This window comes from Denticeps clupeoides, unplaced genomic scaffold, assembly GCF_900700375.1.
Source record: "Denticeps clupeoides unplaced genomic scaffold, fDenClu1.1, whole genome shotgun sequence".
Taxonomy (NCBI): domain Eukaryota; kingdom Metazoa; phylum Chordata; class Actinopteri; order Clupeiformes; family Denticipitidae; genus Denticeps; species Denticeps clupeoides.
The window spans coordinates 77690-105496 of record NW_021629720.1 but is presented as its reverse complement, the minus strand read 5'-3'; the positions used below and the strand labels follow the sequence as shown (position 1 = coordinate 105496).

The window sequence follows — 27807 nt, the reverse complement described above, 5'->3', positions numbered from 1 at the left end:
CAAAAGGGTCTCCTTTGTGTCCGTCCAGTTCTCCAAAAGTTCTACAGAGAAAAAAAACGAGCTGCTGCACGCTCCGAACGTGAGAGGTCAGGGGTTAACTCGGTTCCAACGTGGATGTATTTGTACGTGGTTGGCTGCGCATTGAGCTTTGTGAGTGTAAATATTTGCCAACTGCATTTGCACTATAACCGGAAGGAAGTGTGTTTTCAAACTTCGGATGATATGTAAGACGCTTCATAGGCAGAAATGTCATGTTGTTAAATTGTCATAGTGTCTTGCATTGCCACAATCCATTTATATTTATAGTGAAATATTGGCACGAAAAGTCAAAGTACTTCTCACTGTACGCAGAGAAGTATACGAACCGGAAATGGCAGAACATAAAGGTGCCCAATCTTCTCCTCTGAACTTTTACTGCTAACCGAGATCCACTCGAGCGAAAGCGGTCCAACCTGATGAGACGGAGGGAGGGCAGCCGGCCTTCCTCGTGATCGAGCTTAACTGAGACGAGCCACTCGTCTGAGTGACCGAGCCCAGGGCAGGGCGTAAATCTGCCGGCTATAAACCGGGACGAACTCCCCGGCCCTCCATCATCTCGGTGCACACGATGCTGGCAACCTCATAAAAAAAGGGGATCAAACAGCAAGATTGTCTGATGATACTACCGGTTCCTGCTTTTTTTCGATTCTGACAAAAATGTTATGGGTTTTTTTTGGCCCGAGGTTCGATGGTGAACACTTCACCTTTGAACCTTGGGCCAAAAAAAAAAAAACATAACCCTGGGTCAGTAGATCAGTGGGCTGCAGCGTGCATTTAAAACCTGATCATAATTCTGTCCGCAGGAGAAGTAAAAACTAAAATTGACATTTTTTTGGGATGAATAGAAATATAAACGCTTCGGTTTGAAGAAAATGTCCGAACATTCTTGGCCAGGGCACTTTTGGATACTAAATAACTGGCAATTTTAGGGGCTTTAATAAAAATGTACATCTTTTTTTGCACATTTTACCCGTTTTAAGGGGAGTCATGGTCTCAGCTGGAGGTGAAAGGTGAAAGGTGAGAGTTCGGTCCCAGCCGAGCGGACGGCTTCCACGAAAAAAAAAAACAAATGAGATTTAATAACTTTAACGACAAATGTGAGGCGCGTCGCTAAATTCACGTTAAAAACAATTAATTTCCGGCAATTAATAAATCTCCATTCATCACCTCCGTAACCCGGCACTTGTGACCGCACGGCGCTCGAATCGTGTATTAATGCGCCGCTGTCGCCGGCGGACTACTTTACTCGGCGGAATGACGCGCAGTGCTTATTAACATCAAATCGGTCTTTTTCGACATATTTTCTGTGTATCTCGTTCGTGACTGTGTGTCCTTTTAATTCTGTCGGTTGGGCCTGCATAAAACTGGCCCGTACACTCAGGCACTTTAGTAAAAGTGAGATAAGAACATGGTAAAGTGTGTGTTTTTCCGTCCATGGAAGTAGCAATTGATAATTAATAATAAGATTTATGATTTTACATTCGCAAGTGACAAACGACTGGCTCCCATGACCACGTTCTTTCAAACAGCTTGCACCATCGACAAGACTTATTTAATAGTTTTTTTTTTTTTTTTTTTATTGTGTACCCCACAGAGTGCAAGAACCCAGTTCTAGAACGGAACAAAATGGACGAGAAACAGAACAGGCTTTTTTTTTTTTTTTTCTCTTTACTCTCCACAAAGTTTTAACACCCCCCCCCCTCCTCCTCCCGCCAAAAAAAAAGAAAAAAAAAAAAAAAAAGAGAAGATTATGACGCCATTGCAATCCACAGAAATACTTTCCAAGGTAGGCCGAAAAACACACGACGCCTAGAGATTAATGCAACACCTCACTGGAAAACGAATGCCTAAAACCAGATGAACATTTCTGCTTGTAACATGATGCGAACTTCAGCAACCACAGAAAGAAAAAAAAAAAAAGTAGATATATAGTTTTAGACCAATAAAAGAAAAAGTGGGTATGCAACCAACTTTCTTTTCCACTCTTACGGGTGGGGGGGGGGGGGGGAAACCATATTCCAGTGCTTTATGTTACATTACTTTTAATAAATAACTATGATGGAGAAGAGGGGAAAAAAAAAAAAAAGAATAGAACACCCACACTTGGCACTTTTGACTGAAATGAAAAACATTCATGTGAAATTATTTTACATGGTCGTAAACACGTGGGTGCCAGCACCGTGGCACCGGGAGCTCGGGTTGGATCTTGAACGTTTTCTTCCCTTCCATGGTGCATCGGACGGGAGCAGGAGAGGGGAAAACGGATCGGATGGGGGTGGGGTGGGGTGGGTGATTTCTTCGGGATTCTGCCCAGTGAAACGTGTCTGCATCTTCTTGAACTAGAGATCTCAAGGCACTGCGTAGTACGTCAACTGGCAAGTATCAGTTACCTTGACATCATATTTGTAGTTTCAGTCCAATATCTACTCATTTGGTCCATGAAGTCCAGAAAAATGCAGAAGCATTTAGTCCCATGTGAAGTTAAGAATTTCTGAAATAATACAAATCGATTGAGGGGCTGGTCTGAAAGGAGAGGGACGACGGTCATGACATTTACACTGCCGGTCGTGACCCGGCTGAAACGGTGCTTTTTAATGAAAACGGGAAAACACGCAGCACCTCGAAGCAACACAGCAGTGGAGAAGAACAACACTAACGTTCTCATTTCAAGGGAAGAACGGAACCGAAACGTCACTTTTATTTCATCCCCCCTTTTTCCTGTTACATTCATCAAAAGATCAGAAATGTCAGAATTTCCCAACAAAGTCAATAATATGCCACTGCTTTTGACAAATGGCAAAAAGACGTTGTTCTCCATCTTAAAAAAAAAAAAAAAAAGTCCCATGAGATCCTTTGGGGGGAAAAAAAAAATAAAAAAATTATATATATATATTTATATAGATAGAAACTGACCACAACACACTGCGTTCTGTGACTGCTTCCCATAAAACACTTAGAAAACAAACAGGGCAGTCCAAGGTTTCATGAAGTCCCTTTTTAATCCTACTTGATACTTCACCAGAAAAAACACTTCCAAGGTCTCAGATGAGAAGAAGGAGAAGAAAAAAAAAATACTAAAGCCACCAATAACACACACACACACACACACACAAAACCTGGCCAATTAACAGAGTTGAAGTGAATGGGAGGGGGGGTGGCGTTCACTTTTTAAGGGGCTGGTAGACTGAAGCATTGGGGTCCAGGCTTGAAGGACTGGTGTCCATAAACTTGCTGGAGTAGTGAGGCGTGACGGGGGTCAGGCTGTTGGCCTCGGTCGAGTACGCGATGCTGGGCATGACGGCCATGACTTCCGCTATCTTCTGCTTCAGCTCCTTTATTTCGTGCTCCTTCTGCATGATCTGGCCTGGAGAGAGGAGACGGGGGAACGGGATTAAATTCTGTCCACAATAAACCGTGGACCTATTATACAGAACGTGACCACTGATCAGGTAGTCGTTCACATTCCTTCCTCTCTATTTGAAACGGTCCAAGTCCAACGGGTGTCATCCAGGCAGCCAAACAGAAGTGTCCCAGAAACAGCAAACTTGTGAAACGCATTGAACTTTTACATTCGGGGTGTTACGTGAATGACCCACCGACATTTTTAGACAAATCTGCTGACAAGCGGTCAGAAATTCGGTGTTCAGGGGCAAACTAGCATTTAGAGTTTATACCCAAAAGGTCAGAGGCGTCCTCAGCATTTACAAAAAGAACTTGGTAGTTCGGGCCAGCGGGGGCCTAGCGGTTAAGGAAGTGGCCCCGTAATCAGAAGGTTGCCGGTTCGAATCCCCGATCCGCCAAGGTGCCGCTGAGATGCCACACGCGCCTGTCATGGCTGACAACTGCTCACCAAGGCTGATGGTTAAATACAGCGGACACATTTCACTGTGTGCACAGTGTGCTGTGCATCACAATCACTTCACTAGTTTAGTTTATCCAAAATGTGACTAACATTAAGACGAGTTCCCCTAGCCGGTGCTGCAGTGGCCAGAAATGGCTATAGGTGTAAAGAGCGTTTCACCGTTCAGAGCGCGGTAGCTCTCAGACGGACCTGGAATTTGTCCCCTTACGATGTCCCGTTTCTCAGGCTTTTTCCGCCCGGAGAATTTTCCAGCCCTCCCCTAAAACATTATCTCCACCGGCCGTCATGGCTTCCAAGGCTTCCAGTTGCTGAGAGATTGGGTGTAAAAATGAGAACAAATGGATTATTTGATTGGTGAACGGTGCCGGCCGTAAGTGGCCGTAATTCTGCACCGAGGCTGAATTTCGGAAAGAGACCTCAGATACAGAATTAGGGGACCAACAAGCCCGATATAAAAGAAAATGTCCATAATAGGGGGCCTTTAATACCAAATCATGTAGCTTAGTGGTAATATTCAGGTGACATTATGAAAATGGACAAAACCCCCTTCAAATTGTGCAGCCCTAGTTGAGATATATCGTCACCAGATGAGATATTGTAGTGTTGGAACCCATTTCATCCCTGAAACTTTGCACCGCGCTCGTCTACAGACAGACAGTCTCAGGAAGCCACTATCACATAGTTAAAGGCCCTCGTTTTCTACTGAATCAGCAGAGAGGGGTTTCTCCAGACCACCTGCCACTGACTGAAAACAGAGGTTTCACCAAAATAAAAAGCATGGAAATAAAACCGGAGAATTTGGGTACCTTGCGCAATCTCCAGCTGTCTCTTGGCGTCGCCCAGCGCCGAGAACAGGTCCAGCTTGATCCTGGTCTCCGCGCTGAGGCTGTTCTCCAGGTGCTGGGTTTTGTCCTGCATGGCTGACAGCGCCGACATCAGCACGTCCGTGTCCTTCTCGTTTTCTTTATACTTGCGCAACTCCTGGAAAGCACAGAGACGTTAGGACGTAGGACGTTCATTTACTGCCGATTTTACTGGCGCATGTAAAAACGTCACTAGTTATTGTATATTCATATTTCACAGGCACATTCCTAACTTCTAATACATAATACAATCAAAACCCTGTATTTCTGTTCAAATCGGAATTGGCGGTGAGGGCTGGGGGAGGAGCCTGTGGCCGCGCCTCAGGTTTATGAGGGAAGCGCAATGGCAGAAATATTCAAAAGAGGCGCGCAGCGTTAATGCACCGCGATGATTGAAGGCTGTGGAATTTCCATCTTTGGCCCTGCGGCTCTGTCGCGTGATCGGCTGACCTGCGCTTTGACCTCCAGCTCGCGGATCTGCTCCTCCTTCAGCTTCACGTCCTGGGTCAGCTTCTTGCACTCCGACTCCAGCTCCCTGATGCGGCCGCGGAGCGAGTCTGTGCACTCGCCCCTGCAGGGCCGGGAAAAGAGAGCGAGAGAGAGAGAGAGAACGTCAGCATCCACACCTACTCCATGCAACCCGCGCACGGTCCCCAGGGGCAAAAAACAGGTGGCACAATCCATTACACGCGTCACCGGAGTGGCTTTTTGCGCATGTCCCATAGACACATTTGCACATGCATATTTAATGCTGACCCCAGTCAGAAGCCCACTCCAGTTTTATTTCTTCATTTTAAAACAGGAAGCTCATTAGAACCAGAAAACGGGTCCGTTCTACATTTACATTTACGGCATTTATCAGACGCCCTTATCCAGAGCGACTTACAATCAGTAGTTACAGGGACAGTCTCCCTGTAGCAACTTAGGGTTAAGTGTCTTGCTCAGGGACACGATGGTAGTAAGTGGGATTTGAACCCGGGTCTTCTGGTTCACAGGCGAGTGTGTTAACCACTAGGCTACTACCACCCGTTCTCAAACCACGTGGTCTTTCCCCATTTACACCAAAGTCCAGTCTTTCTGCTTCCTAGGAAATCCTTTGTTGTGGCCATATAGCTCTTTACTCCCAATTTCACTTTCGCTATGAGTACAGCGGTCCACGTTCTACCGTCTAACTTCATCGACATTTAATGCATCATACGGTTCTTTTGTGACTTCAACGACCTCCTGAAGCACAGGGCAACCTTCTCGGTGACTGTGGGACGTGCCTAGACCTTGCCGTGGTTTTATGACGTGAGCTAAACTGATTAAATGGATCAGTTTTTGCTGATTTAAATCCATGTGGCTGTTAGGCATATATACATCTATATCTATGTTGTGTACATCACGCCAGAGCCCACGACCTGGATGCTGCCGCCAAGGCCACGGCGCGCGCCGCGGTCGCCTCCTCCATCCTCTTCCTCTTCTTCTCGTCTGCCAGTTGTTTCTCGGCAGCCGCCCGGGCGTCCTGCTCCGCCTTGAGACGCTTTTCCAGCTGGACGATGGTCTGCTTGTCCTTCTGCTTGGCCTGGACGGCATTATGGAGCCTGGAGACACACGCACAAGCAGGAACAGATTCCACGCGCGCTCACAAATACGTTGAAATGTGTTAAACGTTGGCATTCAAACGAGGGTTATTTGGCCAGAGAAATATTACGGAGACGCTCCAAACATACGTTGTAATTGTGGCATCAGGGAAAATTTTTTATTATTTTATTCGATTCCCAACGTGCTAATTTAGAAAAGTATTGGACCTGCTGCTACACGTTGTCCATCATTAAATCAGGACCGATGCAAGCGGTTATTAACGCGGCCCTGGCCCCGCCCCGCCCCGCCCTCACTTGTTCTGCAGCAGCTCGTTCTCCTGCCGCAGCTGGCCCAGCTCGGAGCGCATGTTCCTCTCCGCGCTGCTCAGGGAGCTGATCTGGCCGCGCAGGTCCTGCTCCACCTGACGACTCGCCTGCAGGTCGGCCTTCAGCTTCTTAATGTCCTGCTCCAGCCTGGGGACAGAAAGCAAACAGGTCCGTCCCGAGCATCAATTTACGGAGACGTCCAGCAATACCAACCTGAACGTCCAACCACATGCCTCAGCCATACAGCTGAAGAAAAGCTACAGCCTCACATGCTCGGACGTCTAAAGTGAAAGTGAAGTGACTCGCTGTGATGCACAGCAGCTCAGCACATGGTGACAAGCTGAAATGTGTCCTCTGTATTTAACCATCATCCTGAGTGAGCAGTGGGCAGCCATGACAGGCGTCCGGGGAGCAGTGTGTGGGGACGGTGGCACATCAGTGGCAACTTGGCGGGTCGGGATTCGAACCGGCAACCTTCTGATTACGGGGCCGCTTCCTTAACCACTAGGCCACACCTAAAAAAACACTTAAGTCACAGCCTAGTCTTACGCCATGGCTATGCAAAGACCCAAGGCTGCATTGTAGGAGAAAATTGTGTCCGAACACTAGACCACCATTACACCGTATAAAACTACGTCTACCTAGATCTCGTATTTTTTAAAAAGGTATTTCATAGTTCTTTGGGGTTTTTGTGACAATGACAATGGAGATCTGTCCTGTTTTATATTGTATGACTGAAGCCATAGGTGGTAGTGTCCTAGCGGGTAACACACTCGCCTGTGAACCAGAAGACCCAGGTTCAAATCCCACTTACTACCATCGCGTCCCTGAGCAGGACACTTAACCCTGAGTGTCTCCAGGGGGGGACTGTCCCCGTAACTACTGATTGTAAGTCGCTCTGGATAAGAACATCTGGTAAATGCTGTAAATGAATTAGCTTGGCCTTGTAGGCTGCATCTCCATTTTAAAACAGAGTTTCCGTCATTGTTGTCTCGTGTCTAACCGGATACCGAGGCTATACTGTCCCTCAAGCACCTCGCCCATTACTGAACATCATTCTTCAATTCAAATTTAATTTACGTTTCCAAGCATCCAAAATGAAAAGGTCGTGAGTGCAGGGTCACGATTTGATTGGCACCCGCATAACAGGACGTGGCGTCAATATTTGACACACTCGTGCCACGACGTAAAATGTGCAGTGCGCATATTATCTCAGGAAGGTCAGCATGTGGCCAGTGGCCAAAGCAAGAGGGAGGGGACACGCAGGCATCATGCTAACGTGCTACGCACGATTAAAGCTAAAGTGACAATGGCAGCCAAGATGGTGGGTCCAGCCTCCCGGCATTTTTAATTAATTACAGGTAATAACCTATCTGTGTTTCCATCAGTCAACAGCACCCGCTGAATCTTTCTCGGTGGGACCTAGTCCTTTAGAGCAGTGGCGGCCTGGCCCGTAATCAGAAGGTTGCCGGTTCGAATCCCGATCCGCCAAGGTGCCACTGTTGAAGGCACCGTCACCACACACTGCTCCCCGGGCACCTGTCATGGCCGCCCACTGCTCACCAACGGTGATGGTTAAATGCAGAGGGCACGTTTCACCGTGTCACCATGTGCTGTGCTGCTGTCTATCACAAGTGACGATCACTTCACTTTATCACTTTATCTTTGGATGTGTTCTGTGATGGATGGATCCTCTGAATCTCGTGTCCTGATTCTCGGACCCTCATTGCAAGTCATCCGTAGATTGGTTTCCATATTGCCGTTAATTCTTGTAAAAACGTACAGGCTCAGGCCGTAAAGCTAACGTTAGCGCTGCCGGCTCGCTCCGAACGGGCTGATGCGTTGCGCTCGCGGCGGTAATTCAAAAAAAATTCAGCGACGAGAAGTCGCGGAGCAGGCGGGAAAAACGAGAAGGCGTTGGCCAATCAGCCAGGTTCAGCCGGGTTGTTGTGGGCGGGGAAACAATGATTGGCTGCCAGCAGACACGCCTCCCCGCGAGCCTTTACACGCGTACGTATTCACCGTCACAAAGCACGTCTGTGACGGTCCTCGGTCATCCCGGCGAATTTGTCTGAAAGCAGAGTCGTGGTAACAGGACGTTCTGTCTTCAAACGTGGAGACGCTTCATTCTGCGTCCACAGAACTTCGTCAGTCTCCGTCAGAAAGTTCTGCGTCTCCACTTTTAAACGACTCGACTTTCAGACGGTACAAAATACGCACGTTGTGCAAGTTGAGCGTCAAGTCACGCCCTCGTAATTTTTACAGCCTCGTATAATATTATTAAGTTAATAAACTGTTATCATCACCCTCGCAGGGGCTGCAAAATAACGTACAAGCCGCTTCACCGCAGGCCGGACCAATTTACGGTCACGTCCGCTGTGCGTCTACCTGACGATGAGATGTGACCATAAAAAAAAAAGTTAACGTACGAACGCCTACCATCATATAACGTATTCCCCGTACCATGCCAGAAAAATATTGTCTAGTTATTGTTATTAAACCAGAACATTTTGGTACGGCGTAGCCTTGGTGTATCATTAAAGCTAAAGTGAAGTGATTGTCAGCACAGCACAGCACACGGTGCACACGGTGAAACGTGTCCTCTGCATTTAACCATCACCCTTGGTGAGAAGTTGGCACCATGACAGGCGCCCGGGGAGCAGCGTGTGGGGACGGGACCTTCAGTAGCACCTTGGCGGCTCAGGGTTCGAAACGGTGACTTTCTGGTTACGGGGCCGCTTCCTTAACCGCCAGGCCACTACCAGGAACTAGGAAGACGGGTTCGGCCGGACCTTACCGCACGAGGCTGTCCAGCTTGGGCAGCTGGTTGTTGGGTATACAGTTCTCCGTCGGGTCTCTGTGCGTGGCGGAGTTCTTCCCCGCGCACTTTTGCTTCTTCTCGTTCTTGGCGGATGAGGAAGCCGCCGCCGCCGCCGACGAGGGAACGCTGCCGTTCGTGGAGCTGTGGCTGCGCGGGGACGAGTTCCCGCCCGCCAGCGAGCTCCTGCAGTTCTTATTGGAGGAGGCGGGCGCCGCGGCCGCCTCGTCTCTGAGGAGCAGGTTCTCGGCGCTCGCGCCCAGATCGTTGTGGAGTCTCTTGCTGCTCAGGTGGTTCTCCATGTATTCCAGCTCCTGCAGTCTGGAGTCCACCGTGTGCAGGATGTTGTTGTTCATTCCTATACTGTGCGGCTTTTTCGACTCCCGCTCTTTGCCGCCATCTTTGCCCTTCTCCCTGTACTCCAGTTCGGGCAGCGGCACGGGAACTTTCTTGGCCGGGGCGCCGTTCTGAGACACGACGGTGGCGTCGGCCTCCGACAGACCTCTGGCTGCTGCGGCTGCGGGAAGAAGGACGGGCGGTTAAAGGGCACGAAACGCAGGGACGACAGGGTGGTAGTAGCCTAGCGGGTAGCACACTCGGCTATAAACCAGAAGACCCGGGTTCGAATCCCACTAACTACCATCGTGTCCCTGAGCAAGACACTTAACCCTGAGTGTCTCCAGGGGGGGACTGTCCCTGTAACTACTGGTTGTAAGGTTGGTAGGGTTCTGTAAGTAGGGCGGTAGTAGCCTAGTGGGTAACACCTATGAACCAGAACCAGAAGACCCAGGTTCAAACCCCACTTACTACCATTGTGTCCCTGAGAAAGACACTTAACCTCGAGTGTCTCCAGGGGGGGACTGTCCCTGTAACTACTGGTTGTAAGGTTGGTAGGGTTCTGTAAGTAGGGCGGTAGTAGCCTAGTGGGTAACACACTCGCCTATGAACCAGAAGACCCAGGTTCAAACCCCACTTACTACCATTGTGTCCCTGAGCAAGACACTTAACCCTGAGTGTCTCCAGGGGGGGGACTGTCCCTGTAACTACTGATTGTAAGTCGCTCTGGATAAGGACGTCTGGTAGATGCTGTAAATGTAAATGTAGAAAAATGTAAAAGACGCCACGGCACGGGGAGGGGGGTCCCGCTGACCTTCCTCGGCTTCTCTCTCCTGCCTCTGGAGCATCTGCTGCTCGGGCGGGAGGGCCTGCTGCAGCAGCTGCATGTAAAACTCGTTTTCCTTCTGCACCTCCTTCTGCTTCCGCAGCCGCATCTTGTAGCTGACGTAGCTCTTGAAGCCGAAGCCCAGCGTCACCACCGGGTAGCCGATGCTGTCACGGCAGAGAGAAGGTCTATTGCTTGAAAAGGTCAACTATTAATAGTAATGAAACGAGACTTTAAATCACAGTTAAATGGTATTGTTGAACATGCACAACTGGCCAAAAGTTTAAAACAATAAATAAAAAAAAAAAAAAGATTCTACATTCTGCACAATTAATATTATTTTACATCGGTAACAACGTTACGCTTGCAGCGTACGTTGTTACCGCTGCAAGCGTAACGTAATGTCAAGATTGTAGATAAAAAAACCTTTCCAAACCCTCCCAGCACCTTTTCCAGCATGAACAATGAATAGCTACGTACTAAACTCACACTTCAACACACATAATGTGACACATTTCTAATGTTTGCTTATAGTACGTATAAAACGTGTATTAAGCGTCTTACATATTTAACGGAGCTTGATGAATTTACAACGCAACCCGTATACGTACTTATCCTGACAATATCTGGTGTGATAAAGCAACTTCTAAGTAATTCCCATCATCAATAACGTAATAATGCCTCGTGCCATATGCAAACACAGCACCCCGTCGCGCATTATCCCATAACTCAAGTGACATGTGGTCAGAGGAATGCAAATCTATTTATTTAATTTTTAACACCGTGGAGTTCAGCGCGACTCGAACTAAACAGATTTTCGAACCAGATCTAGCTGCTTTGTAAAGCAATGAGGCACGAGAGGCAATAAATTACGGTGACTCTTACCATGATTGATGTTGTCGGCCATGACGGATGTAATACCACTAATGCCACTTCCATTATTACTAAAAATTAATGCAGCTGGCGATAACGACAAAAACGACGCAGCTGTTCAGCTAAAAGGCGGAGTTCGTTAACATTTGGCAACGGTTGCCTAGCAACATATTACAAACAGCAACACGAAAAGCCCTTCTGGGCGTAGAAAGGATTCCGACAACCTGTGTGCGGGTAACAATGCCACGGCTTTGAAAGAGAGCCTATCTATAATGCACAATCTATATCAGCTGTAATTAGTTGGATTATATATGTATAATCAGCGTTATACTGGTCTATGTTTAGAAAATGTCATGAGGGAATTATGTAAAAATAATATATATATTTACCAGTGGGCAGCAAACGGGCGGCACAGGTCCACGTGGAAGTTTTTCAAGTCCTTGAATCGGATGGCGGCTTCAATGTAGACGAAGAGGATCCATAAAGATACGGTTGGCAGGCACACGCCGCGCTCTGCGGTGAAGGAAGGGCATTTTTAGCCAATCACATTTCCCGAATTCAAATACGTCGGAGGCTCTCTGCTTAACACATAATGGGTCCTGGGTTCGAACCCCGCTTGCTACCATCGTGTCCCCGAGCAAGACGCTTAACCCTGAGTGTGTCCCGGGGTGGGGGGGGGACCGTCCCTGTAAATACTGCTGGTAAACGCCACGAACGGCGCTATTTTTTGACAGAGCAGAATGCAAGAATTTGCATAAACAAATAGATAATTCACGGCCAGAACGAGGGAGCAGCGTTTCAGACTAAAGAGAAAGTGAAGTGATTGTCACATGTGATACACAGCAGCACAGCACACGGTGCACACAGTGAAATTTGTCCTCTGCATTTAACCATCACCCTGAGTGAGCAGTGGGCAGCCATGACAGGCGCCCGGAGAGCAGTGTGTGGGGACGGGACCTTCAACAAGGGGACCTCAGTGGTACCTTGGCGGGTCGGGATTCGAACCGGCAACCTTCTGATTACGGGGCGGATAGAGTGGCCGCAGCGTCAGTCACCGGGACGGAGGCCGCGGGCCGCTCCTCACACTCCCGTCGAGGCTTGCTCACGGTGGCATGACCGTCACCGGTTCATTATTCCCCAGCGTCAGAGATCACTCGACATCCATTATCCCCCCTTTTCAGTGACTGCAGTTGAGCGCCACGTTACGAAATGTCACCCACTGAAGAGGGATTTTTTTTCCGGTTTGGAATCTTCGGGGACATTTTTGGGGACATACGTGACCACAAGCACATTTAGAGCCTTCCTAAGCCGCAAGTGGGCGCGGTCCCACCTCAGTAACCATCCTGGACGGGAAGGCTGCAAAAACCAACAATAATCAGCGGCATCATCGTCCCCAAAGGATCGTACCTGTGTGCCACACGTACTGTACCCACACGTACGTGCTGGCGGCGAAGAACAGCCACTGGACGGGGATGAACAGCAGGCATATGATGTCGGACGTGAACGCCACGCAGACGAAAAAGACCGAGAACGCCTGGAAGAAACACACACACACACACACACACACACACACACAGACAGAAAAAACGATCAGCGAGTCGGAGCGAGAGACCGTGGCGGCGGACTGTCCCGTTATTAGCACCGCTCGGCGGCGACGACGCTTGATTGTGACCCATTTCTCCACTCAGACCCTTCCTAAATGGCCAAAAGCGCAGGGAATTCTGGGAAAGTCTCTGAAAGATAATTTCCATCCATTATTTTCCTTCTGTTCTGATTGAACGCGACAAAAATATTGAATATATTATATTGAATTTGGGTATTGCACACATTCATAATTTCCAAATAAAAACACACACAATGACAAGCAGGCAGCCCATGATGTATTAAATTTGACTGTTAAATATGTGCCTCCACAGTACTAATGACATCAGGAAATCTGTATTTTTTTACGTATTAAGACTGTATTAAATGTTTGTATGAAATATTAGCCACCCCTATAATGAGGTTAGCTGGGTCAAATTGTGCTCGAGGTCGCGATTGGCCAACAGGAAGGCTCCTTGTTGGACGGCCGAGCGGCAGGGTGTCCTCACCAGTCCCTGGTATCTGAAGGAGTCGTACACGCTCCGGATGAAGAGCCAGAAAGGCCACAGGTACTCGAACCTGAACTCCAGCACAAAGTCTGCCAAGAGGACCAGGGCCCAGACCACCAGGAACTTCAGATACAGGAAGGTGCTGTGGGGGGAAAAAAAGGAGATTTATTATTTTTACACGCACGGCATCCCCTCGCATTTACAGTTCTTGTCCCCGCGTCCGGAATACGCAGATGGTACAACATCGCGGCCCGGAGCAAAACCGGACAACAAATTAGTGGGCGGTAGTAGCCTAGTCGGTAACGCACTCGCCTATGAACCAGAAGACCCGGGTTCGAATCCCACTTAATACCATCGTGTCCCTGAGCAAGACACTTAACCCTGAGTGTCTCCAGGGGGGGGACTGTCCCTGTCACTACTGACTATGAACCCGAAGACCCGGGTTCGAATCCCACTTAATACCATCGTGTCCCTGAGCAAGACACTTAACCCTGAGTGTCTCCAGGGGGGGGACTGTCCCTGTCACTACTGACTATGAACCAGAAGACCCGGGTTCGAATCCCACTTAATACCATCGTGTCCCTGAGCAAGACACTTAACCCTGAGTGTCTCCAGGGGGGGGACTGTCCCTGTCACTACTGACTGTAAATTGCTCTGGATAAGGGCGTCTGGTAAATGCTGTAAAATAAAAATGTCCCCCACGATATGGGATGCCAGTCGGTGCGGTGGACACTTGTAGCCCATTCAGGACGTCACTTTCCAAAATGTCCAGGACCTGATTTGTTAAAAATTAAATACTCACGTCCTGGTCACCCACCCAACATCTCGCAGATTATCTTAATTTTCTGTCCGGCCTCACGGTCGCCTACCGTTCAATGGACAACCCGGGCAGGAGGGACATAAACGGGTTTACATTTAAAGCAGGGTCGTTATATAAAAGCCAGAGAGCTGCACTTTAAGACCAGTTTAACTGGAGGCTCCCACACACATACACACACACACACACACACACACACACACACACACACACACACACACACACACACACACGTCGTTTTCATCCGTGAACCGAGCATCGGTTACGGCGGGTAGGCCCGAAAGGAGCGACGGCGGCCCCGAGCAGGCCTGGCCAGGCCGCCGGTACCTGCTGTGGATCCCCTCGGCGATTCGGCTCCGTTTTATCGGGCGACGGAGTTTGCTGCAGTCCGCACTGCGCCGCTTCATTCTCCTCCGCTTGTCTTTCACTCCCCGACGCCGTCACTGGTCCGCTCGACGTTCCGCGCCGCTGCAGGGGGTCCGGGGTACGGGCGCATCGCCGGCCGGGGCGTCGGAGGAGCGGCTCGGTTCGTCTCGTACGAGAGACGGCGAAATAAATAAAAACATTGTCGCGCAGGCCCTCCTCCTCCTCCCCCCCGCTTCTTTTTATTTCGGCCGTCGACGTGACGCCGTGACGTAACGTGCGTCAGGCCGACGTGCTTGCGTGCCCGGGTCCAAGATGGCGGCGCCCGGGGCCCGAAGCGTTTCGCTGTAGCTACGCGACGTTTTCTGCGTTTGTAGCGGAGGTACGTCCGATGTTTGCTCTCTAGATCACGATCTCCGGTGTGTAACCTGGTTTCTGTGTTTTATGGAGTCCGCGCTACAGATTTAGCAGCTGTTAATGCGTCCTTAGTCCCATGTAAATAAAGTTTGCTAAAGCTAACCGTGTATACGTTAACCACGTGCTATATACTATAAACCCTTTAACCTAGTGGCAATGTATTCTTTACATTAGAATCTACTTATTTACAGATAAAGTGCCTGTAAGAAAGATAGAATGAGGATATGACTACAGATTACAGATTATTATACAGTACAGGCCAAAAGTTAGGACACACCTAATCCAACGTGTTTTCTTTCGTTTCATGACCATTTACGTTGGTAGATTCTCACCGAAGGCGTCAAAACTAAGAATGAACACATGTGGAGTTATGTACTTAACAAAAAAAGGTGAAATAACTGAAAACATGTTTTATATTCTAGTTTCTTTGCTCTGATTGCTGCTTTGTACACTCTTGGCATTCTCTCGATAAGCTTCAAGAGGTCGTCACCTGAAATGCTTCTCCAACAGTCTTGAAGGAGTTCCCAGAGGTGTTTAGCACTTGTTGGGGTCCAGCTCACCCCAAACCATCTGGATTGGGTTCAGGTCCGGTGACTGTGGAGGTCAGGTCTCCACTTTTCCATATCTCCACATGTGTTAGTTTTGATGCCTTCAGTGAGAATCTACCAACGTAAATGGTCATGAAAGTAAAGAAAACACGTTGAATGAGAAGATGTCCAGACTTTTGGCCTCTACTGTACATAAGTCACATATAATTTTTCTATGCCTGAGTAGTAATATGCATATTTATTTATGGGTGGTTAGTAACATTTTCCTGATAAATAAATCTCTCACTTAAACGCGGCAGCAAAGCACGTCCATAACTAAAACATATAACACAAAATAGTGTAAAGATGAAATAGATTATGCTGTTTATGATAATAAATACATTTTTTTTATGCCCGCTCGCTTCCTGATTTCAGTTCATTACAGAGATTTGCCACAGTATATCAGGAACATGCCGACAGTACTGAACTTAAGCCGTGAGGTGGTGAAGATGAGGAGCGAGGTGAAGAGGGTGAGGGTGCTGATCATCCGTAAGCTCACTCGTCAAATCTCCGCCCTCAAGAAGAAGAAAGGGACGGAGGCCGACCTGCAGAGGAACCAGCGTCGGGTGACGAGGTTGCTGGAGGAGATACACGAGTTGCGGGTACTTGCCCCGGACACGGTCACCAAGGCTGCCCTGCAAAAGGACATTAGCTTTGAGAAGGTGTGTCAAAATCCACAGGCCGGCCTGTCAGAGCGCGCCACGGCCCGCATTGTTACTCATCCTCAGTTCAGCAAGAAGATTCGAAGCATTAAAGACGCAATTAAAGCTTTTAAAGAGGAAAGGATCAGTGCTGCTAAGTCTGAGAAAAGGACTAAGAAAGAAGCAGAAGAACTTGCGGTGATCACAGACGCCGGCGGCAGTGACGATGGAGAACTGGGGGAGGCCGTGAATAAAGAACGGGAGGAAAAAAGTGATGACTGCTGCAGAGAAATCCTGAATGCAGGCACGGATGAATCGCTGGATGTGACAAAGGAAGATGGTGAGAAAACTGCTCACGTAGGACGGGTAGGTTAAACGCGTCCGTAAGATTATGGCTAACTATGTAGTGCCTGCTTATGGCAGTGTGTTTATCAAATGCATTTGTGTGCACCGAAACCAACATATAATATTCTTGTTATTAAAAATACCCCATTTGCTTAGTTGTATCTACCATTTTTCGTTTTAAATTTGGTTTTAGATCAATTTTCAAAAAATTTTATTATAGTTTTGAAAGGAGAAGAAACTGAGATGTTTCAAGCATGTGCTTCATGGCAGCACAATTTTGAATCAACTGAAGTAATTAGAAATGAATCTGGATTTTGAGAGCGTTCATTTTGCTCTTTGAAGGACTATGTGCAGGAAGACACCCCACATTTAAATTTACAGCATTTACCAGACGCCCTTATCCAGAGTGACTTACAGTCAGTAGTTACAGGGACAGTCCCCCCCCGGAGACACTCAGGGTTAAGTGTCTTGCTCAGGGACACAATGGTAGTAAGTGGGGTTTGAACCTGGGTCTTCTGGTTCATAGGCGAGTGTGTTACCCACTAGGCTACTACCACCCTACAGTCAGGAGAATGATGGCCAGTGTCTGCGGTGGTACTTCCCACTCGGTGCAGTTAACACTCTTCTTTGTTTTGTTCCTCGCAGATGTCATCAGAAACGGAGGAAGTGCCAGAGAAGGTTGTGAGGATGAGGAAAGAGGTGAAGAAGATCAGGGTGCTCATCATCCATAAGCTCACCCATCAGATTGGAGTGTTAAAGGGAAAGAAAGGTGAGCCGCCGGAAGTGGAGGAGAACCGGCGGAATGCCGCCACGCTCCTGGAAGAAATTCGCGTTCTAAGGAGCCTCAGACCCGATGAAGTGACTAACGCAGCTCTGCTGGGAAACGCCAACCTGGAGGAAATGAGCCGAGACCCAAAAGGCCGAGCCGCCGCCCGCATCATCACACATGACCGCTTCGTTGCGAAGCTGCAGGCTGTCTCAGAGGCTCTTCAGAAGGAGCAAGCCAAGTGTGAGCGAACGCTTAAACAGCGCAAAAAGGTTTCTCCGGACTCTTTAGGCAGAAGTGGTGAAAGTGATGGCAGAATGGAGGAAGAGGAGAAGAAGGAATTTCTTGAAGGGGTGGAAGGTTCAGCTGAGTCCGAACCAAAAGAGAGGGACGCAAGCAGATCATCTCTTCTTCTGAGAACACAAAGCATGGAGGTCAAGCCCGCAAAGCCCCCGGTGACACAGCCCGGTCTGCCAGAAGGGTCCTCCGAACTAGAAATCGCTCCAAATTCCCCAAGGAAACATGAAAGCCCTGTCAAGAAAACAGTCAAAGATGTTCCTCTTCCAAAGAGCAAACAAGTCCACCAACCTGAACGTAAGAAGCCTGAGCAAGAAAACGAGGAGGAGGAGGAGGAGCATGAGTCTGAGAGTGACTTGGAATCGTCCGAGGACGAGGAGGAAAAGGAGTACTTCGACGACAGCACCGAGGAGCGTTTTCACAAGCAGTCGTCCCAGTCCGAAGAGAGCGACCACGACGACTTCTTCTTGGGCAAAGTCAGCAAATTTAAGAAGAGAAAATCTGATCCCGCCCCAGGGCCGCAGAAGGAGAAAGCTCGGGGGCAGGAGGGGGCCATTCAGAAGCAGGACCTCGGACCTGCCAGGCTGCAGTCCGTCTTTTGCTCGACTCTGGCGTCGGCTGGCCATCAGAAGCCCAAGCAAGCCTTCGGACGAGGAGGACCAAAACCACCCCGCTTCCAGAACCAAAGCAGACAGCCAGAGGGCGCGTCTAAAGCATCGTGGGTCAAGAGCCGCGGCCCCGAGCCTCCGTTTGAACGGAAGCAGAACCACCGACCAGCGCCCGGGAAGACTCTCAGGCCGCCCCAGACGACGCAGCAAGCCCTCCATCCATCTTGGGAAGCGAGTCGCAAGAGGAAAGAGCAGCAGGGCCAAATTGCGGCTTTTCAGGGGAAAAAGATCAAATTTGACGACGACGACGACTAAGTCTGTGCTCTTTCCGAAAATAAAGTACTATATATTTGTCATTGTGCAGTTGACTCCTTAAAACAGCACGGCTATTAAAATCTGATCTTAAATGTGATCTTTTGTTGTTGTTCTTTATGCATTTTTAAAATTGCCATAATTTGTAAGTCAGCAGTAAAATATGTCTGAACAAATAAACACAACTTTGCGTCATTAACGCACGACCACGTGTTTTACGTCATTTTTTTCCCTCGCCAGTCAGCTAAGAGGCGCCCTTTGTGGCGAAAGCCCCGCCCACATCCCCATCTGCGTCACGCGGAGAGGGCGGGGCCGAGCGCGCCCTCGGCCAATGGGGCGCGGTATGCAGATTCCGTTTGAAAATTTCCCGGGAAATCCGAGTTTCGCGGGAGGGCCTTTCGCGCGTAAACTGTATCCCTTCATTCATTGTCAGCTTCCTGGAGCCATTTTTCTGGCGGCCGCGGCGGAGTTCGCGTCTCTTTTAAATCCGTTACATCTGCGTCCTTCCGCCACCAATAACCCGCGATTTTTACACCGACCCGTTCGTAAGACTCCAGTCTACGCGATTTTGGGACTATTTTATCGCCCCGACCGAGGAATTTGCAGAAAATTATCCCCGAAGTGAAGGAGGGACAAAGGGAGCCCGAGCCTCCGAAGATGAGAAAGGGGGTGTCCTCGGTCCCGGAGAAAGTGATCATATCGGGGGTCGGGGGCTCCGCCCTGGACAAGAACCAGGTTCTGGCGAGCCTGTCCGACCGCCTGACCTCCGGCTTCCCCGCCGCGGCGTACATACAAATCATCACCCCGCCGTCCTGCGCCGCGCAGCCGCCGCCGCCGACCGTCTGCCTGGCCGAGCCGCCGGCCGGCAGCCTGCTGTACGCGACTCCCCACGGACCGGCCAACGGGACCGGAACCGGGACCCGGCCCGCTCTGGGGCGACCGCCGGTAACCACCGACCCGCGCTTTCGATCTTACTCCGAGCCCGCGGCGACGCGCACGACTCGGCCGTGGCGGTCGCGGGGGGACAAAGCTGTCAAAAGACGCGCCCCGTTTCTCCCCGGGGGTACCCCCGTTTCTGCCCCGGCGCGTTTTCCGACCGACCTCGGCGCCGCGTCCATTTTTAAGGAAATTGTGTCGACCGACTAGCGACCTCACTTTAGCCAACTAGTTCAACTAAGCCCCCCCATATTTTCCCCGCCGCACCCCGCGTCCGTTTTGACCCGTTTTATCGTCCGTCCTGCCCCATTTAACCCCCCCACGGTCCCGCAGCCGAAGCGTGGAGAGAAAAGCCCGACTTTTCCCTCCGCGCCGCAGCTAATCCAACTAGCGGGCTAGCCGGCGGACCCGCGTTAACTAGCCCCGGCCGGGGGGGTCTCCTTCCCGGCCCGCCGCGACCAGGGGAGCCGCTCGCCGGCCCTCCCCGGACCCCCGGATCCCTGCCGGACCGGGCCGGGCTCGGAAACGTCCCGGATCGTCGTTTTTAAACCGGGCGGCGAGGCCCGGCTCGGAGGGGGGATGGGGGGACTAGTCGAGTTAGTCGGGTTAGTTGGTTAAAACCCGCCAGGTCGGGAGGTGCGTCCCGGCACCCCGATAAACAGAAGAAACTAAAAATCCGAGCTGGCCGGACTCCTCCAGCTGGCAACAGATACACACGATAAATATCGATCAGGATTTATTATCGGTTTTTGTTGCTTGGTTGCCAGTTGGAGTGTAAAGTGTTGCACATTTACAGCATTTACCAGACGTCCTTATCCAGAGAGACTTACAATCAGTAGTTACAGGGACCGTCCCCCTCTGGAGACACTCAGGGACACCATGGTAGTAAGTGGGGTTCGAACCTGCTTCACTCCGGTTCGTGCACATTTATTATTGGTGACACAAAATGGAAGCTGCTGCAACAGGAAGAGATATCGCTCGTTTTTTTTTTATCGTAAGCGCGCACAGTTTCCCTTTTTTAAGTTAATTTGACTTCTTTTTTTTTTTTTTTTTTTCCGTTTGACAGCTGTGAAATGCGTCGGATGTCGAGGCGCCACAGACCCGTCCGCACGTTGTGGCAGCTGCTTCTGTATCTGAGACTCTTTTGTCTCTTTGCTGTGTTCTCGCCTCTTCCTTCTGTTTTATGGGACAGATTCACCGTTACCGGTCCTAATTTACCGTTTGCTCGCGGTGCCCCCCGGCACGTTTCCTGTTCAGGCGTTATAGGCATTATTCATTGAGGTTGGGACGTCTGTCTTGACCTCATGTCTCCCCCTTCTGTCTCCCCGACAGGCCAAGCGTCGCTTGGAGCTGGACGTGACGGACCACGAGTACAGCGATCCCACGAAGACCGCCAGGGGCCGGCGTGGGCCGCTCCAACCCAAAAGCCCCAAAAGTACGGTTTACGGGGAAAAAACGACGTCTTCTCGCATTATTACGATCTTTCGAATTGTCAGGAATTTAAGGATCTTTCCAACATGCCGTCATATTAGCAGGGTTTTTAACTGCTATTTTCTGAATAAATGACTTAATTCTGTTAATTTTCATATGATCGTGTTGGTAGAACCTTTTACTGGGACCTCGTTCACATTTCCGTTTCTTACTGCCGCAGCTCCGAAGTCCCCGCCCGAGAAGACCCGCTACGACACCTCCCTGGGCCTGCTGACCAAGAAGTTCTGCCAGCTGCTGGCGCAGTCGTCGGACGGCGTCCTGGACCTGAACCAGGCCGCCGAGATCCTGCAGGTCCAGAAGAGGCGGCTGTACGACATCACCAACGTGCTGGAGGGCGTCCACCTCATCAAGAAGAAGTCCAAGAACAACATTCAGTGGATGTGAGTGGTGGGGCGTGGAGGTTTTCACCCCGTAGGCGCGGCGTTCTCACTCCTCGCTGTTCGCAGGGGCTGCAGTCTGACCTCGGAGGGCGGCCCGCTGTCCCTGCACAATCCGCGGCAGCGGCTGGACCGGGAAGTGCTGGAGCTCAGTCAGGAGGAGCGGCGCCTGGACGAGCTCATTCAGGCCTGCACGCACAACGTCCAGCACATGACCGAGGAGATCCACAACCAGAAATATCCTTTACGTTTGCCAGCAATGGGAATGAGGCCGTGGTTTATTTTTGCATTCTAACATATTACTGTTAGATACCTTGAAGAACATACTTCGTTTGGCAGCGTCCATTTTATTTCCCTGAGGAGAAACATTAATAAATATGAAACAGCCTTATGAAAGGTACGGCGTGTAACATTCGCAGAAGTATTAATGTAATTGCAATTCTTCAGAAATGCAGTATTGTGCAAAACTCCTTTTGAAAAGGACTTAAATCCTAAAGTCCTTTAAAAATGGCGAGGTGAACCCCCTCATTATTTGGCGGCGCTATCCCGTGTTTTTAAACCACATTGTTTCTTGGTTACATAGGGTGCTAGTGGCCTAGCGTGTAAAACACTCGCCTATGAACCAGAAGACCCAGGTTCAAACCCCACTTACTACCATCGTGTCCCTGAGCAAGACACTTAACCCTGAGTGTCTCCAGGGGGGACTGTCCCTGTAACTACTGATTGTAAGTCGCTCTGGATAAGGGTGTCTGGTAAATGTAGAGATTTTTAGTATTATATTTAGGTGTATGATCGACCATTATATAAAAAAAAAAAAAAAACACTTTCTACCATCGTGTCCCTGGGCAGGACACTGAACCCCCAGTGTCTCCAGGGGGACAGTCCCTGTGACTTCTGACTGTAAGGGTGTCTGGTAAACTCTGTAAATGTAAATTTCAGTGTAGTCGGGTGGAGTTGATGCATTTCTGCAATTTGAGACCAACGCACAGGGTTCCTACGGTCATTAAAAACCTGAAATCTGATTATACGTGAAAAGTGTTAACGTGAAGTACAGGGCCAGTGGCGCGACGCGTCTGACTCCGGACCAGGAGGTTCTAGGTTCAACTCCTGGCTGGCTCGTTCTTGGGGCGTTGGTTGCCGGAAGGTTGCCGGTTCGAATCCCGATCCGCCGAGGTGCCACTGAGCGATGCACCCCACACGCTGCTCCCCGGGCGCCTGTCATGGCCGCCCACTGCTCACTCAGGGTGATGGTTAAATACAGAGGACAAATTTCACTGTGTACACCGTGTGCTGTGCTGCTGTGTCTCACAATGACAATCACGTCACTTTCACAAAACTGCGCGAGAAATGCGTTTCTACATTTTCCTTTGCTGGCTTTACATAGTGAGCGCCGCCTCCATATTCCAGCACCTCTGCAGCCGAGCCACGGCCGAACCGAAGGAACACCGTCGTTTACGTTTTTTAAAAGTCATGAAATAATTTCATAAAAATGTGTAGGCAGCTACTTAGCGGTCAGGTAGGCCTGTGATTGGCCAGCCAGCAGGGAGAACATATGCTCCTTTGAAGTCATGTGGTGGTCACCTCCTAGGTTTTCATCCTTAACCTGGTTCACGTATGCCTACGTCACCTACCAGGACATTCGCAGGATCAGTAGCCTGAGGGACCAGACCGTGATTGTAGTCAAAGCTCCATCCGAAACCAAACTGGAGGTGCCGGACCCCAAAGAGGTGAGTGAAATATCTACTGATATCCAACAAGGACCTGATGGACCTGATGCTAAGGAAGCGGCCCGGTAATCAGAAGGTTGCCGGTTCGAATCCCGATCCGCCATGGTGCCACTGAGGTGCCACCGTCCCCACACACTGCTCCCCGGGCATCTGTCATGGTGCCCACGGCTCACTCAGGGTGATGGTTAAATACAGAGGACACATTTCACCGTGTGCTGTGCTGCTGTGTATCACGTGTGACTTCACTTTGTTGTTACTTAGATGAGGAGTAAATCCCGCTTGTGCTGCACTTCCATTTCTGGGAAGCTAAGGGACTTAAAATGGAGTCTGGGGTTGCAATTTATAAAATTGTGTTTCTTTAAATCACAATTTTGGTTGAATTTCTATATATTGTTGAGCCCCAGTCCCACGGTGAGATTCCCCAGGACGCGCCGTTTCGGTGTCTGTAGCTTTAAATGCAAATGAGGAGGAGAGCGGGACACTCGCGGAAATGACGTCAACACAATCCACCGACCGATATGTTTGGTGCAGACAGGAAGTCGTATCAGCGTTTTTTCCTGGAAAAAATAAAATAAACTTGAAAAAAAAGCATTTTTACCTCCAGTCACCGAGCGACTGTGATGCTTCACACGTCTGGAAGCTGTGACGGTCGTGTTTTAGGGGAGGGGTGGGAAAAGCATGAGAAACGGGCGGTAACCTTTCCCCTTTATGATGTCATAAGGGGACAAATTAAAGATCAAACCAACTGAGCTGCCGCTCTCTGAACGGTGAAGCAGAACGACCAAAACCCTCTTCACACAGACCGCCATTTCTGGCCACTGCAGGACCATAGACAGGCTGGAGGAACTCGTACTCATGTTAAATCATCTCACAAAGTCACATTTTCATAATATGGACCTTTTTAAGCAAGAGATTATGCTGTTCAATAAGAGCTATGTACGGAGGGTTCCTATTGGTCAATCACGACTTCTAGGTTATTCCGTTAACTGATCGTCTTTTTTTTTACTGTGTTGTAACTTGATCCCCTTCTCAGAGTTTACAGGTTCACCTGAGCAGTTCTCAGGGTCCCATCGACGTCTTCCTCTGCACAGACGAGAACACTCCCGGCAGCCCTTTGCGCAATGGGCTCGACGTGAACGGAAACCACACAAGTTTTGTTAAAGTCTCTCACGGTGAGGTTCTAACGTTGATGTAATGGCCACTGGCGCACATAACTGTTTACCGAGGTTAGCTTTACCAGACCTCACTTTGGGTTTGAAGGCATCAAAGTGAAGGTTCCACGCAATGTCAGATTTTTCTGAAGGTCAGTCGTCCAGATCCTGGTTCTCAAAAAAGGTTATTTCAACGGCAACTGGACTTGCGGATCCTTGCCTAGATTGTTTAATTTAACCGATCACAGATGCAGCAAGTATTCCGATTCTAGATGTTTCAGGCCATGGTTCCTACCAAACTAGACGTTATGCAGACAAGGGAAGCATTTCAGTGCACGTGATGTTATCATGTCTAGGATGGTAGTAGCCTAGCGGGTAACACACTCGCCTGTGAACCGGAAGACCCGGGTTCAAACCCCACTTACTACCATCGTGTCCCTGAGCAAGACACCTAACCCTGAGTGTCTCCAGGGGGGGACTGTCCCTGTATCTACTGACTGTAAGGGTGGTAGGGTACTGTAAGTAGGGTGGTAGTAGCCTAATGGGTAACACACTCGCCTGTGAATCAGAAGACCCAGGTTCAAACCCCACTTACTACCATCGTGTCCCTGAGCAAGAGACTTAACCCTGAGTGTCTCCAGGGGGGGACTGTCCCTGTAACTACTGATTGTAAGGGTGGTAGGGTTCGGTAAGTAGGGTGGTAGTAGCCTAATGGGTAACACACTCGCCTGTGAATCAGAAGACCCAGGTTCAAACCCCACTTACTACCATCGTGTCCCTGAGCAAGAGACTTAACCCTGAGTGTCTCCAGGGGGGGACTGTCCCTGTAACTACTGATTGTAAGGGTGGTAGGGTTCGGTAAGTAGGGTGGTAGTAGCCTAGAGGGTAACACACTCGCCTGTGAATCAGAAGACCCAGGTTCAAACCCCACTTACTACCATTGTGTCCCTGAGCAAGACACCTAACCCTGAGTGTCTCCAACCCTGTCCTCAGGGTTAAGTGTCCTGCTCAGGGACACGATGGTAGTAAGTGGGGTTTGAACCTGGGTCTTCTGGTTCACAGGCGAGGGTGTTAGGCTACTACCACCCCTATGGTACAACTACTGGTTGTAAGTCTGGATAAGGGCGTCTGGTAAATGCCGTAAATGTAAAATGTCTTGAATCGTACCAGGAAAATACTCCTGCATTTGTTGGGTTTGGTACGAAGCCACGCTGCAGTAACCACATTAGCACCTAATTCCTGTCTGGTTCTTGTCCTCCGTCTCTGTAGACTCTGCGTCGGGAGGCGACAGCATCAGCGCCGGCGACTCGGCCATGTCCAGCTGCGGTGGCGTAAACGGCGGCCCGTCGAACTCCACGGCGGCGCCGCTGTCCCCGCTCGCCTCGTCCCTGTCCAGCATCCTCCAGCAGACCGACGACCAGATGCCCTTCGTCAGTCTGTCCCCGGCGCTGCTCAGCGACGACTACATGCTGGGCCTGGACGACGAGGAGGGCATCAGCGACCTGTTCGACGACCTGGACACGCTTCACTTCGACGACCTGCTCTGTAACTGATGCCGGAGGGCGTGGCGGCCGAGACGAAGGTTTGAGGGATGGTGACGGGGGACATTACTTCCTTTGGGGACTCTTTTTATTTGTACCATAGAAGAACGCTCACAAGAGAACATGGAACCCTCCACAATTAGACTGAAGCGAATGGACCGGACCCGCCATCACACGTGCTTCCAGCTTTAGCCGCGCCTCTTTCCGACCTTGTGGATGGCAGCATGTGATGCTGTCTTAACGAAGATGGGTACGTGTGTTACCCACAGACTTTGTTCTAATCCTTTTTTTTTTTTTTTTTTCGTTCTTCACCTCCGTGAGTGTTCGGAATCCACTGAAGCTCGATTTCTTCTGTTGTGGGACTGTGTTGACCCCCGGGGTCCGAACTGAATATGCAAAGGCAAATATGTCGGAGCCCGTGCGCTGCCCCCCCTCCCTCGCGGTTTAACCGTTCAAACGGGGGGAGGACGTCGATTCAGGCCGAGGGGGTTCGGGGCTCCCCGCCCTTCTCCCATTTTAATCTGTTAATTTTCCAGCCAGTGAAAAGGGCTCCTCTGTCTCGGTGGGTTAAAATAAAATGGCCCCACCAATCAAAATCCTATTTTAAGTCATCTGAGATCACTGGAAAGGTCAGATGTTTTAGTGGGCGCAGCCATGCGTGGGTTCGGCTGCGTTAATTTAAATGGAAGGAGTTTTTTTTATTTTAAAACCCCGGCAAATCAACTGGAAGCTGAACATTTAGCTCGTTCGGCTGTAGCCATAGTGCTTATCGTACCTCAGGGCCACTTTCAGCGTGTTACTCGGGGTTTTGAGAGATTTTCTTAACTGATACCAGATGGGTAAAAGAGGGCTAAAGGATATCTTTACCATTTTTTTTTATTTTAAATTTTTTTTATTCAGTCCCCCTCCTTTTAAAATAGGAGTTGGCGATTATCGTAGCACGAACCTACCTATTTAATAGGTACGTAGTTTTCTTTTTGGAAGTTTACCCACCCCAACGCCTTTACCCACCATTCCCTCGGCCACACCCCCCTTTTTACAGAATGATTAATATTTCGTCTTTTAGATCCTTTCGTCGCATGTTCAGATACTTGGAATATGTAATTATGATGGGTTGTAAAAATCCTGCACGTTCAGCGGGTTCTCACAGTTCTGTAAAGGGGGTGTGTCCCCCCCAGAACCGAACTTGGGCGCTTCTGATCCAAATTAAAATGCCTTTTGTGGGCGTCACCTGGTGTACATTGTCTTGCCCACGGCGTTTGCCGGGTCTTGGCCTACCTCTCAAGCAGCGTGTAAGATGTTTAGATGCTGAAGATGATTTTAAACTTTTTGGTATAGATACTTTTCCTCCTGATTTAACCTTTTTGTTTTATTTGAAATCAATTACATTTCAGCGTTGTTAAGGGTGCTTCCTTCCTATATAACCCCCTTTTTTTGACAAGTAATTGAATTTAGTCCCTAAAATGGTGGTCATGAGTGCTGTTGAAATCAAAATGGACAATTTACTCCAACCAGGCGTTGGGACTGAGCACAGTCTTCATAGAGGAGGCGTCGCTCTGAACAACTCCACCTTCTACTATTTGGAAATATGAATTCGCTTTAGACCCGCGCTGCGGGTCAAATGGTGCCTTTCCAAAACCTCCTCCAACGGTTCTACTCCACAGACAGAAGAAAGCTGTTATTTAAGAGCGGCTCGGTTGGGCCATCAAGTAAAACCCCATCGGCTCCTGGTAAAGGTGTTCGGGTTTTGAGGTCCTGGCGTCATGTTCCACTTTTTGAGCAGTTTGAGGGACCTCGGCCGTATGTCGCGTGTTCCGTGTTCCCAAAGAGCAGGT

General features: G+C 49.5%; 3 protein-coding genes across 3 annotated transcripts; 2 read left to right on the top strand and 1 right to left on the bottom strand.

Moving 5' to 3' along the window:
• Nucleotides 1-2092: 2092 nt before the first annotated feature.
• LOC114772583 (macoilin-1) lies at nucleotides 2093-15449 on the bottom strand. Its single transcript, XM_028965469.1, has 11 exons — nucleotides 14741-15449; nucleotides 13597-13738; nucleotides 12914-13040; nucleotides 11896-12019; nucleotides 10622-10800; nucleotides 9451-9988; nucleotides 6642-6800; nucleotides 6165-6347; nucleotides 5215-5335; nucleotides 4708-4882; nucleotides 2093-3403 (listed from the first exon to the last, which is right to left on the bottom strand). Exons 1-11 carry the CDS (start codon nucleotides 14818-14820, stop codon nucleotides 3201-3203), a joined length of 2031 nt encoding a protein of 676 aa, XP_028821302.1. The 5' UTR covers nucleotides 14821-15449; the 3' UTR covers nucleotides 2093-3200.
• LOC114772584 (serum response factor-binding protein 1-like) lies at nucleotides 15016-18955 on the top strand. The gene is made up of 3 exons (XM_028965470.1): nucleotides 15016-15158; nucleotides 16156-16787; nucleotides 17412-18955. Exons 2-3 carry the CDS (start codon nucleotides 16191-16193, stop codon nucleotides 18750-18752), a joined length of 1938 nt encoding a protein of 645 aa, XP_028821303.1. The 5' UTR covers nucleotides 15016-15158; nucleotides 16156-16190; the 3' UTR covers nucleotides 18753-18955.
• A 241-nt stretch (nucleotides 18956-19196) lies between these two features.
• On the top strand, nucleotides 19197-26254 carry LOC114772582 (transcription factor E2F3-like). The gene is made up of 7 exons (XM_028965467.1): nucleotides 19197-19694; nucleotides 21018-21120; nucleotides 21337-21556; nucleotides 21623-21790; nucleotides 23166-23280; nucleotides 24314-24452; nucleotides 25701-26254. The coding sequence occupies exons 1-7, from the start codon at nucleotides 19407-19409 to the stop codon at nucleotides 25982-25984; spliced, it is 1317 nt and encodes a 438-aa protein (XP_028821300.1). The 5' UTR covers nucleotides 19197-19406; the 3' UTR covers nucleotides 25985-26254.
• The last annotated feature ends 1553 nt before the right edge of the window (nucleotides 26255-27807 follow it).